Below are 12871 nucleotides of genomic sequence, written 5' to 3'. Positions count from 1 at the left end.
AAAAAAAAAAAAAAAATTTTAAGTAGGAAAAAAAATTACCATAGGCCCATCTGTTGAACATTTTCTAGGGTTTCCTTCCAGACTTTTTTTATACTCCCAGTTTTTCCCACATGGTTGCAATCATCCTGTATGTAGAATTTTGAATCTTGCCTCTTTCCATGAACACAGAAGCATGCTCTGTATTCTTTCAAATCTTCAGTAAACATTTTTAACCACTGTGTGGATGTATGTAACCAAATACCTATTTTTTGGATGTTTAGGTTGTTTCTCATTTTTCACTGTGATAAATAACACAGCGAGGAATACTTTTATGGGCAAAGCTTATTCCATGTGTAATAGAGAATCCTGGAATTGGGACCCCTGAGTCAGAAGCTTTTACTTTTTCAAGGTGGCTGGGGTGTCAGTCTGTGCCCAGGAAAGAGTGATACCTCTGGCTTTTATAGGAGCTGCGTCAAACTCCCATTCACTGAGGGAACTCAGACTGGTGGTGCTCCAGCTGGAGCTGCGTTGGAACCATGCAGAGGGCACGTCAACCTGGTTGCCTGGGCCCCGCCCCACAGTCTCAGTCCAGTGGGCCAGCGGTGGAGCCTGAGACTATGCATTTCTAACCAGGTCCCAGGTGATGCTGATACTGTTGTTGCAGGGACCACAGTGAGAACCACGACTTAAATCATTATCCGCTTTTCAGACTTTTCCACTGACTCACTGTTAAAGATGTAAGACAAATAGCCATAAACAGGTGGCCCTCAGAATCCATGTTTGCCCAAAGTACCCAAACTGAGGCAGAGAATTTTTTTTTATCAAAGCCATACGTGTACTCGGTTTAAAGAATTAAATAGAACTACAAGTCTAAAATGAAAAAGCAAACAAAAGCAAGCAGTGTCCTGAAGAGGCTCCCACTTCTGCCACCCAGATGTAACATCCTCCAGCTCTTGAGCTTCTCCTTTTGATATCTGCTCTCATGTTTCTAAACAATATTCTACTATGTTTTGATTTGTCCATCTGAGGCATTGTTTTTTTTTTAACTGTCTATTCACATCCTTGGCCCACTTTTTAAAAAATATTTATTTGTTTATTTGGCTGCATCGTGTCTTGTGGCACGCAGGATCTTCGCTGCAGCACGCAGAATCTTTTTGTTGTGGCGTGCAGGCTCTAGAGCGCACAGACTTAGTTGGCCCTCCACATGTGGGATCTTAGTTCCCAGACTAGGGATCCAACCCGCGTCCCCTGCATTGGAAGGTGGATTCTTAACCACTGTACCGCCAGGGAAGTCCTGAGGCATTATTTGTTGACTCCTTGTGATTAAAGGGAAGGGTATAAAATTCTTCATCTGCCACCTCTATCCTCCCGTTAGAGTCTTTCACAGTTTGGGGCTAAATCACAGTATTCACTGTATACATCATCATGTCTATGTAAATATTGTTTACTACCGAGCCAACTGGTGTACATTGATTTTACTTCCAATATTTAAGTTTTTATATTTTATGGAGTCATTTTTTAATTTAATTTTTATTTTATTTTGGAGTATAGTTGATCTACAATGTTATGTTAGTTTCAGGTGTACAGCAGAGTGAATCAGTTATACATATACATATATCCACTCTTTTTCAGATTCTTTTCCCATATAGGTTATTACATAATATTGAGTAGAGTTCCCTGTGCTATACACAGTAGGTCCTTGTTGGTTATCTATTTTATGTATAGTAGTGTGTGTGTGTTAATCCCAGACTTATGGAGTCATTTTTTATTGACTCATTTTGTGTTGCTGTCACTAATTCTCCCACATCCTCAACAGAACTGGAAAACCCTCCAGTGCTGGTTCCCCATCATCAAATGCAACAACATGAAGTCCACTAGTTCCTATCTGTCTGGTTTATTCCTGCTGTATTAGTGTCCTAGGGCTGCTGTAACAAGTTACCGCTTGTCTTAAAACAACAGAAATTTATTGTCTCCCAGTTCTGGAGGCCAGAAGTTCAAAGTCCGGTCTTGGCAGGGCTGCTTCCTTCTGAGGGCTCTGAGGGACAATATGCTCTATGCCTCTCCCCTTGTTTCTGGTGGCTGCTGGCGGTCTTTGGCCTTCCTTGCCTTGTAGGAGCCTCACTCCAATCTCTCCCTCCATCTTTACATGGTCTTCTTCCCTCTATGTCTCCTCTGTGTGTGTATCTCACGGCCTTCTTAAAGTGATGCCAGTTATATTGGATTAAGGTCCTTATAAGTATGATTTCGTCTTAACTAATAGCACTAATAGCAAAGACCCTATTTCCAGAAAAGGTCACATCCTGAGGTTCTAGGGATATGAACCTTTGGGGGGGATGTTATTTAACGTGATTACACCCACCCATGTTCTTTCTAGAAGAGCCTTCTGCCCTCCTGCTCTATTTGGGCTAGTCATTCTCTAGACTTGCTCAACTCCCTTAACCTTCAGGCTGAGATTTCCTTCATTTTCCTCCACGAATTCTATTCCTTGACTTCTTGTCTGCCTCTCTTTGGTTTACTGTCAAGTCGTGTTGGAGCACATCCTCCAGTGTCTGTCTTAACAAAGAGTGCATGGAAGCTACATTTTTTTTTTTTGGCTGCGTTGGGTCTTCGTTGCTGCGCGCGGGCTTTTCTCTAGTTGCGGCGAGTGGGAGCTACTCTTCGTTGCGGCGCACGGGCTTCTCATTTGCAGTGGCTTCTCTTGCTGTGGAGCATGGGCTCTAGGCGTGCAGGCTTCAGTAGTTGTGGCGCATGGGCTCAGTAGTTGTGGTGCATGGGCTTAGTTGCTCCGTGGCATGTGGGATCTTCCCAGACCAGGGCTTGAACCCATGTCTCCTGCATTGGCAGGCAGATTCTCAACCACTGCACCACCAGGGAAGTCTGGAAGCTACATTTTTTTGCATTGCATATCTAAACATATCTTTGTTCAACTTTCACACCCAATTTGTAGTTTTGCTGGGCGTAGAAATTAGGTTGACAGTTATTTTTCCCCAGAATTTTGAAGGCCTTCTGTTTTGGCATCTGGTGTTATGCGACATGCCATGTCATTCTGTTTCCCGAGCCTTTTTACTCACCTCTGTATAAGCTGTAGAATCTGTAGAATCTTCTCTCTGTCTCCTGTGTTTTGAAATATCATAGGGATTGCCCCCATGCAAGTCTGTTTTTATCCTTTGGCTGGTATGTGGTGGTCCTTTCATCTGGAAACTCACAGCCTTCATTTCTTGGACAATGTTCTTACACTGCCCCTTTGATCATTTCCTTCCCTCTGGTTTTTAATCCTCTCTTTCTGAAACTTTTAATCAGATGGTGCACATCCTGGAATTGGCTTCTAATTTTCTCTTTTCTTTTCTCTTACTTTTTATTCCACACTTTGTGTTCTGCTTTCTGGGCAGTTCCTGGTCTTTATCTTCCATCCCATCTATGGAATTTTAAAAATCTTGATCATCATATATTCAATTTCCAAGCCCTCTTCCTTATTCTCTGAATGCTCCCTGTTTTCGGCATCCTGTTTGTGTCTTGGAGAAGTAATCGTCCCTCTAATCTCGCTGATGATATTCCTTAGAATTGTTTTGCTCAAGTTCCTCGTACAGCCTGTATGGTCTGTTTCCTCTGAGTTCCTTTTCTCTGGTTGTTTTGGTCCTTGCCTTTTATGTAATCAGCTTTCTTCAGATGCTGGTGACCTTGACTGTTCATATTTAAGAGTGAGTCACTTTCGGTGTTGACTGAAGGCCCTCTGTGTGTGTGTGGAGGGGAGCGGGGGGACATGTCTCTCAAGGGAGACTGGGCTGGAAGTGGCCGCTGTGTTGGTGGGTCCTCAGCATTGCTACTAGAGGCCCTTTGTCTGGGGCTGTTTGGTTCCTCCAGGGAAGAATCCTGTCATCTCCTGCCTGGGGTGGGGTTTGGAGGGCTCGAGCAAGGGTGCAATCTCGGCTGTTAGAAGTCTGAGAACTGAGCAGCCTGCGGGTGGGCTTTTACCAGTCAGCGGATGACAGGCATGTCCATTAAAAATAGAATCTGAGCTATATTTTATATAACTTAAAATTTTCTAGTAGCCACAGTAAACACAGTAAAAAGAAACTAATTAGTTTCATTATTAGTAAAATTAATTTCAGTAGTATATTTTGTTTAACCCAATATAACCAAAATATTAACATTTCAATGTATAATTTAAAAAATCATTAATAACATATTTTACAGTCTCTTGCTCTTGCAAATCTTCCAAATCTGCTATCTTGCACTTTGAGCACAGCTCATCTGAGAGCAGCCACACATCAAGGGCTCAGTGGCCACACGTGGCAGCACAGGTGTAGATCCTCTCTTGGTCCCCGTGCCCAGCTGAGTACCCCTCCCACCCTCTGCTGGGCCAGAGCCCCATTCCCCTTGGCTCTGTTTCTCCAGAGAATGCCCTTCTGTCGGGGATGAACTCTTTGGCTGTAGAATGGTGGTGCTGGCCACCTGGGGTGGTTACGTGCTTCCTGTCTTCCAGCCCCACCCTCTCTCCTGCCTGCTGGCGTCCCCGGTGCCCTCACCACTGGGCCCGGGCGCCTTCCCAGCAGCAGCCCCCATGCCACGCTTGTGTTTCAGCTTTGTCTGCTCTGGGACATCAGTTACTGCTCCTCTGCCAGCTCCCAGTTTCCTAAGTGTGCTGACATCTCTCGTGCACTGTACCCTCCTTGCCCATTCTTTGTGCTTATGAGCTTGTAGCTTTTTTATTTCTTTACTCTCATGTTGGGGGGGGCTTCAGCGAGAAACGGAGATAAATGTATAAGTGCAATTTGTCATGTTCAGCCAGAAGTCAGGAAGTGTTCTTGTATTTTATCTTTAAATTTCCTGTGTACTTACAATTCTCTAGTCCAAAATGTATTTTTGTTTACATAACATTGATAGCTTACATTACCAGTTGAATGGCCAAGCTTTTTACAAACCAATATTCAAATAAAACTAAATGTTCTCCTGTGGCCTTGTATCCCCCCCAAACATCCCAGTTTGAGAAAGGGGCTCCACCAGTGGCCTCTACAAGCTCCGTGGGCCTGCCCAGGGGCCCTGGTCCCCTCCCTTCTCCCCCGCAGAGGTCCTCCGGAATCTGGCCCAAGCTCCCAGGAGCCCCCTGCCCCCCAGTGGCCTTCAGGATCTGTCTGATCCTGCCTCCGTTCTCAGGGATTCCTTGGCACCCTTGAAGCGCGAGGCTGCACATTTACACGGGATGGCAAGGGGGTTTCCATGGCAACCAGCCCTTGGCACCTGCTTGCTCCCTGGCCTGGAATCACTGATTGTCCTGTCTCTCATAAGGGTGCTGAAAATTGAGTCCTCTCCTTTCTGCCCCCTCCCCTTTATTTTTAACCCTCAGGTTCCCCAGCCATTTTTGTTGCTTCGTGGGCTGTCACCAGGCACTTTCTGGAAGATGTCGGGTAAGCTGGTGGACGGAGAGAGGTAACGAGGGAATATTTTATCTTGTCCAGCTCTTCCAGCAGGATGGACCCTCCTTTGGAGCTGTTACCTAGGAGAGGCCTGTGTCTCACACTTGGGGCCACAGGCGAGTTCTCTGCAGCGCAGGCTGCCGAATGCCCAGCCCTCCTGGGGTGGGCCGGCCCAGCCCCTCTGTGGTTGGGTCAGGTGCCCGACGAGAGCTGTGAAACACTGGCAGCTACTCTAAGGACCAGCCCAGCTCTTCCTCTCCTGGCAGCTCCCTCCTCTGACACGGGTGTGTGAGTCCCGCAGGCCCAGGAGAGCAGGAGAGCAGCCTTATAGCCCTGACGGGCACCAAGAGCTCTAGTCTTGTTCTCCAAAGACTTGGGCTCAGGGACAGGGTAAGCCCGGGGGTTCCTGGGAGCGGGAAAGGAGAAGGAAAGCATGGAAGAAGCCCGGGAGGAGGTGCAGCAGCCGGGCCGAGGGGGAGGGAGGCCATGTGTCATCATTGTAATGACACAGCCAGGCCAGAGAGTGGACGAGGGCAGACGAGGCGTGCACGTGTCTTGCAGTCCAATTCAGTCCAAAATAATCCTTTTTTTTTAAACGTTTTTTATTTCTTTAATGTTGTATCTATTTTATTTATTTATTTTTGGCTGCTTTGGGTCTTCATTGCTGCACGCGGGCTTTCTCTAGTTGCGGCGAGTGGGGGCTGCTTTTCGTTGCGGTGCGCGGGCTTCTCATTGCGGTGGCTTCTCTTGTTGCGGAGCATGGGCTCTAGGCACGCAGGCTCAGTAGTTGTGGCACACGGGCTTCAGTAGTTGTGGCTCGTGGGCTCTAGAGCGCAGGCTCAGTAGTTGTGGCACACAGGCTTCATCGCTCCGCGGCATGTGGGGTCTTCCCGGACCCGGGCTCGAACCCGTGTCCCCTGAATTGGCAGGCGGATTCTTACCCATTGTGCCACCAGGGAAGCCCCCCAAATAATCCTTTTAATTGGATAAATTCCCTTAAAAAAAGTCTGGATTTTCAGCTTCTTTAGAACAAATGGAAAGTTCTATCAACATTTCCTGTGGGCCCTTGTGGCAAAAATGAGCCGGACGGAGTTGTGGCCACCTTAGACCAAGCACAGGCTCTCCAGTTGCCAAGTGCCCCTGTGTCTGATGTCCCTGGGGCCGAGGTCACACGTCAGTCACCCGGACACTTCACTCCCCTGAGGTCACCTGCCTGGCCACCATGCTCCCCGATGCATTCTGACAGCATGCTGGCTTTGGGGTCCAGAATCTTCCATCTCAGGTCCACACGCTTCTGCTCCCCAGATGCTCCCTTGGCCTCAGCAGTGCTCCTGGGCAGCAGAGGACAGTCATTTCTCAGGGTGCTGAGCACACAGCCTCTGGGGTCAGGACCACAGTGTGGGTCCTTCCCGCAAAGGGGACGTCAGAGAACTAGTCTCTTCTGGTCAGCCAGCTCCCCACTCCTTGTGATGCCTGGCTGTCCCTCCCTAGGTGCTGGGACATCAATGCCAACGCATCCATCTGGTGGGTCATTCGAGGGCCTGTGATCGTCTCCGTCCTGGTAAGTGGCCATCCCCCTGAGCTGGGCTCCAGTGGGAGAGACCAAAACAGGACCGGCTTGCAGGGCAGAGGGCCAGGTCAAGGCCAGCATTGCTGCCTCTGGGTGTGCGGAGGGATAAACCAGACCTTCGGAGGCTGGGCAGTGGCAGGAGGGTCTGGAAGCTCCGCCCCCTAGAGACCAGTGGATGGGAGGGCAATGAGGCAGACGGCAACAGCTTGCCTTCGCCTGGTCCACGGTGGCAGTTGCAGTGTGGCGAGCAGAGCTCCTTACCCGAACTGGCTGGCTCAGGCTGGCCTGAGATTCCCCCTCCACTGGTTCAGAACATTGGTGCCTGATCATTTTTCTTGGTGTTCTCTGGTTAAAGTGGGCAGACTCACTGAGCTGGGATTACAGGAGGGGGGTTGCACCTGGGGAAAGCCAAGTGCCAAACTGGTCTTGGGCCTCTGTGGTGCTGTGACGGGGACAGGCCCGGAGGGGTGGCCCCAGCGGAGAGACTCAGGAGGGACTCGTGGACGGGGAGCTCAGGGGTCTCAACCCTGACTGGACTCTCAACCTGGGAGCTTTCTAAAAACCATGATAGCAGAGATGCAGGGTCTCCTTGTCTTGGGGAGGGGCCTGGGGGCTCGTCTTGGTTTTCAGTTCCCAGGTGATTGTGCTCTGCAATCCAGAGGCCCTTAGCTGAGTCTGTGGGCCTGGATAAGAACAAGAAAGACACATGGGGTGGGGGGCACACTGGGGCAGCCCCTTCCCAGAAGTAATGTGCACAGGCTCAGAGGAATGCCAAGGCTGCAGAGCCAGGTGACAGAACATGCCCCTCCTGGGCTCACAGGAGGGCAGGACAGGGCAGCAGCCCCCTCCTCTGCTGATGGCTAACTGGCTCGCCTCCTGGGGCCATCCATGACCACCTTCTTTTTCTTCCAAAAATAATAGAATTTTATTTGATCCTACCTACCATCTCAGCTTGCAATAGGAGAGCTGGAAATTGTAGAGAAATCCGAGTAGCAGCCACATTAGGCCACTGAGTAGCTCAGGAGAGTATAACAACTTCCTATTTCTGCTTTTCTTAGCAAGTATGAGGGCCATTCATTAATCTGGAACCACTCAGGGAAGAGGGTGTCTGATATGGTAGTAATGCAGAGTGTACTACTAGCACAGGGAGTATCTAGTACTTTAAACAAGACTTTATGTTTGCTCCCCTAAGACATTGCTACCCAAAGTCATTTTATGGTAACAAATAATTTGATTATCATTTTTATTTGCTAACCTTAGCATAGTGTTTTATAATCTGACTAAATTGAAGTTTAAGGGATAATGAAAGATATTAAGCTTTCATTTCCTACTATAGTCAATAGGCTGAAAACAGTATAATGAAATCTGCTATTATTTACCAAAAGTTGTTTTTTGTCAGCTTGTCACATTTAGATAATGTCGGAACCTTTTTTATTAGGTTGATAATGTGGTGGAAAAATATTGACTCTATCACTATGTTTTAATAAGAATGTACTTGTTTTTCTGTAAAATCAAAATATATTGTCATTTCTAAAATAATAATAATGGAATTCATGTAAAAAATTGGAAAATACGGGCTTCCCTGGTGGCGCAGTGGTTGAGAGTCCGCCTGCCGATGCAGGGGACGCGGGTTCGTGACCCAGTCCGGGAAGATCCCACATGCCACGGAGCGGCTGGGCCCGTGAGCCATGGCCGCTGAGCCTGCGCGTCCGGAGCCTGTGCTCCGCAATGGGAGAGGCCACATCAGTGAGAGGCCCGTGTACCACAAAAAAAAAAAAAAAAAAATTGGAAAATGCAAAATATATTTTTTTAAAGGGAATAAAATCACCCATATTTTTAGTACCTAGATGCACATCGTGATCATGTGCTTTTCCTTCCTATTTTTTTCTTTGAGCACATGTACTTTTTCAAAAAAGCTCAGTGTAGTTTTGTGTCCTAGCTTGTTCTTTCCACTTAGCAATAGATGTAATCTTTCCCACGTCATTTGAAATTATTTGACCAGCTGACGTGCTGTAGCTGCATAACACTGAGCCAGTTTCCCTGCTGCAATTGTGGGGCTTGGACAGCCCAGCCCGTGAGAGCCCCAGGGCCCAGGCTGCTTTCACAAGACTGTAGTCTCTCTAGTGACTGACGGAGGTTGGGTGGGCACTCCTGATGCAAAGTTTCTCCCTACAAGCCTGCCACGGGGCCTAGAATTCCACTGTTTAAGACTCATCCTTGGGATAGTTAAGATTTTCCCTCTTGCTTTCAAGTTCTCCCTATTAAATTAAATACAATTCAAAGGCAAAAAATGAAATAAGGTAAAAGAGCCTTTGTTAGTTTACACCACGCACGGCTTAGAGCAAGATGCACAAACAGCGAGCTGAGAAGTGTCCTGAAGCAGGGGCGCTGGGCTGGGGTCCCAGACAGGCCACTAATCCTGTGTCTTCTGGCCAGCGTCCCCAGGCCCCAGGCTACTTGTCTGAACAATGAGGGGGCCCAGCCAGTCAGCTCCACTGATCCTGCTTCTGCAAAATGATTCTAGAGCTGGTGGGGGAGGGGAGGAGAGGGGCCGACGCACGGGCAACTTCATAGTGTTGCTGGCACTGGGCACTGGAGTTGGGGAAGGGGACACCAAAAGAAATAGACTCCGTTCCTGTCCTTTAGAAAGTTAGGATTGACTTGGTGATTAGTGGACACACCCAGATGCTTGCATTTGGCCCCTTTCAAGTATTTCAAGTGCTCTTACAAGTAGCATCATCCCTAACTACAGTGAATCAGGAAAAGGAGGTAATCAAGAAGGCTTCCTGGAGCTGGTGATTGACCTGCAGAGATTCTGTAAGTCTCCGAAGCAGTGGTTCTCAACGTGTGGTCCCGAAACCAGCAGCTTCACCTGAGAGCTTGTTAAAAATGCAAATCTTGGGAATTCCCTGGCGGTCCAGTGGTTAGGACTCCGTGCTTTCACTACCGAGGGCTTGGTTGGGGAACTAAGATCCTGCAAGCCATGTGGTGTGGCCAAAAAAAAGAAAAAAAAAGCAAATCTCGTTTTCATTTACTAAACCATAACCTTGGGGGTGGAGCCCAGCAATCTGCACCTTAAACTTTGAGAACCTCTGCTATAAAGCCTTTGCTACTCAAAGCGTAGTCCAAGGACCAGCTTTGGCATTCATTCCCTGGAGCTTGCTAGAGATGCAGAATCTCAGGCCTACTCCAGGTCTGCCGTTTAACAAGATTCCAACGCATTCCAAGTGTGAGTAATCCATGCTGCAACTGAGCAGACCTCAGAGCTCCGGAATCCCAGGGGCGGGGGGCGGTGCTGTGGCAGCTATCCCTGCCTAGACAGTGTGTTTCACCAGGACTGGGGGTGGCGGAGGGAGTGATGAGCTGTCCTGGTATGGTCTGCAGTGCCTTCCCTGCCCAGGGGCCAGGGCCAGGGGTCAGGGCTTGGAGAGGTGCTGGGAAAGCAAATCACCTTTAGCCCCACCTCTGCCTTGTGTTTTACAGATTAATTTCATCCTTTTTATAAACATCCTAAGGATCCTGATGAGAAAACTTAGAACTCAAGAAACAAGAGGAAGTGAAGGGAACCATTATAAGTAAGTGGAGGGCAAAGACCTAGGCACGCTCGCTCAGTCAGCAGGCATTTACCGAGCACCTACTGTTTACCCAGCTGGTGCTGGGCACTGGTGGAGGTGGAGGAAAAGGAAAAGCCGGGACCTGGAAGTTTACAGTGGACCAGGGGAAGGGAGAATGGGTCCATGTGACCCTGAGACCCGGCCCCAGGGGTGGGGAGAAAAGAAATCTAAGCAGGATCCCTGGAGGCAGAGATCTTACCCTTGGGACAAGGCTAGGGAGTCAGAGAGTGGGCTTCGGGGACCCAAATTCAAATCTTGACAGGGACAGTGGCCCTCCTTGTCTGTGGGTTTTGCATCTGAGGATTCAGCCAACCTTGGATTGCAGATTGAAAATATTTGGGAAAAAAAAATCCCAATCAAAACATTTTCATTGTAGGAGGTATTATACGTAATCTAAAGATGACTTAAATATATGGGGAAATGTGCGTAGGTTATATGCAAATACTACCCCATTTTATATAAATGACTTGAGCATCCAAGGATTTTGGTGTCTGCGGAGGGTCTGGAACCAATCCCCGTGGATGCCGAGGGTGGACTGTATTTTCCAGCTTTTGCTAGACCGTAGCTTTCACCACACCTTAGCTTTCAGCAGATTTTCAAGATAATGTGATCCAAAAATACTTTAAAACCTTTAAGATGTTCAAGAAAGGTGCTGTGTTAGTCTGCACAGCCTGCCACAATAAGATACCACAGATTGGCTGGCTTAAATAAGAGAATTTTATTTACTCACAGTTCTGGAGGCTGGAAGTCCAGGATCAAGGTGTTGGCAGGTTTGGTTTCTCCTGAGGTCTGTCTCTTTGGCTTGTAAATGGCCACCTCCTCGCTGGGTCCTCACGTGGCCTTTTCTCTGTGCACCTGCATCCCTGGTGTCTCTTCTTACAAGGACACCAGTTGGCTGGACTATGGTCCCACCCTGATGGTCTCATTTAAACTGGTCCCTGTCTGCAAGTACAGTCACATTCTGAGGTACTAGGGCTTAGAGCTTCAACTTAAAATTCTGGGGGAACACAGTTCAGCCCATGACAAGTGTTGAAGACAAATCAGTGTCCAACAGGGGCTTTCTCTGTCATGGTCTGAGTTTTGAGAATCTGGCAGAGGCCTGGATTACTGGGTGACAGATTCCCCAGGATGTCACTAGAGTAGTGGCTCCAAAGTAGGGGGCAGCTGGGGATCCAGGACAGAGTTGCCAGATAAAATACAGGATGCCCAGTTTAATTTGAATTTTGGATAAACAACAATTTTTTAGTACTTACACCAAAAAAAACACTACCCATTGTTTATCTGAAATTCAAATTGAACTGGGTATCCTGTATTTTTGTTTGCTAAATTTGGCAACCCTAACCTGGGGAGAAAACAAAAGAGCTTCTCCTTACAGATATTTATTATCAAACAAATGAAAATGCTGGTTTTGCTAATAATACATTAGACACAGAGTGAGAGTAATACATGCAGATACGGTATAAATCAATAAAGTTATTCATGTGGGTATGGGTTCAAAGCGTTTTGCTGATAGGGTGCATGAACAGAAATTTGGGGACTGGCTGTGGACTGATAAGTATTGAATCCGGGTGACGGGCATGTTGGAGTTGGGACTTTCCGAAACGGGAAGTAAAAACAAACAAGCAGCCGGGACGCTGCTGCAAAGCCTCCTGCGGTCAGGCGAGAGGGGGGGCCCCTGGGTGTGGAGGGGCCTGAGACTGCAGCGCCTCTGTGTCCTCAGGCGCCTGGCCAAGTCCACCCTCCTGCTGGTCCCCCTCTTCGGAGTCCACTACATAATCTTTGCCTTCTCCCCGGAGGATGCCATGGAGACGCAGCTGTTCTTTGAATTGGCCCTTGGCTCATTCCAGGTAAGATCCAGACTGTGACTTTACGGTGGGAAGAGGTGTCCTTTCTCTCCTGAGAGAAAAATGGGGAGGCCGAAAGCCAGATCTTCCCAGAGGCAGAGGGATGCCTCATTTGGCAGAGACCCAAGAGACGCAGGGGCAGGACCTCACCGTGCTGTGTGACCCTCAGTGGGACTCAAGTTCCCCACCAGTCACATGGGGGTGGGAGATGCAAGTAAGGAGAGAGAGACTGACTCTAGGGAAGACAAAGGGAACATAACCCAGCACACACGATCACACAAGTCTCAGTAATTAGAGTCAAAATAATGTAACCGCAGAGGGCTGGGGCTCAGCCATCAAGGAGTAGGACAGGAAGACGAGCGTAGTGGGGGCGTGGGCGGAGGTGGAAGGCTGTGCGGAAAGAATGATAGCCTCATCTCCACACTGGGAAGTCCATAGAAACCGCCCCAA

General features: G+C 48.2%; 1 protein-coding gene across 1 annotated transcript in view; it reads left to right on the top strand.

The window, feature by feature from the left end:
- SCTR (secretin receptor) overlaps window positions 1-12865 on the top strand; it is a 45455-nt gene extending 32590 nt beyond the window's left edge. Inside the window, exons 4-7 of the mRNA XM_029224616.1 lie at window positions 5324-5384; window positions 6885-6954; window positions 10447-10538; window positions 12298-12865. Of these exons, the coding sequence (XP_029080449.1) occupies window positions 5324-5384; window positions 6885-6954; window positions 10447-10538; window positions 12298-12442 (368 nt within the window). The 3' untranslated portion in view covers window positions 12443-12865. The remainder of the gene's footprint in view (window positions 1-5323; window positions 5385-6884; window positions 6955-10446; window positions 10539-12297) is intronic.
- Window positions 12866-12871: the final 6 nt, after the last annotated feature.

This window comes from Monodon monoceros, unplaced genomic scaffold, assembly GCF_005190385.1.
Source record: "Monodon monoceros isolate NGI ecotype Baffin Bay Population unplaced genomic scaffold, NGI_Narwhal_1 Super_Scaffold_16, whole genome shotgun sequence".
NCBI lineage: Eukaryota > Metazoa > Chordata > Mammalia > Artiodactyla > Monodontidae > Monodon > Monodon monoceros.
The sequence above is the reverse complement of the archived record's forward strand: the minus strand, read 5'-3'. Positions and strand labels throughout refer to the sequence as shown.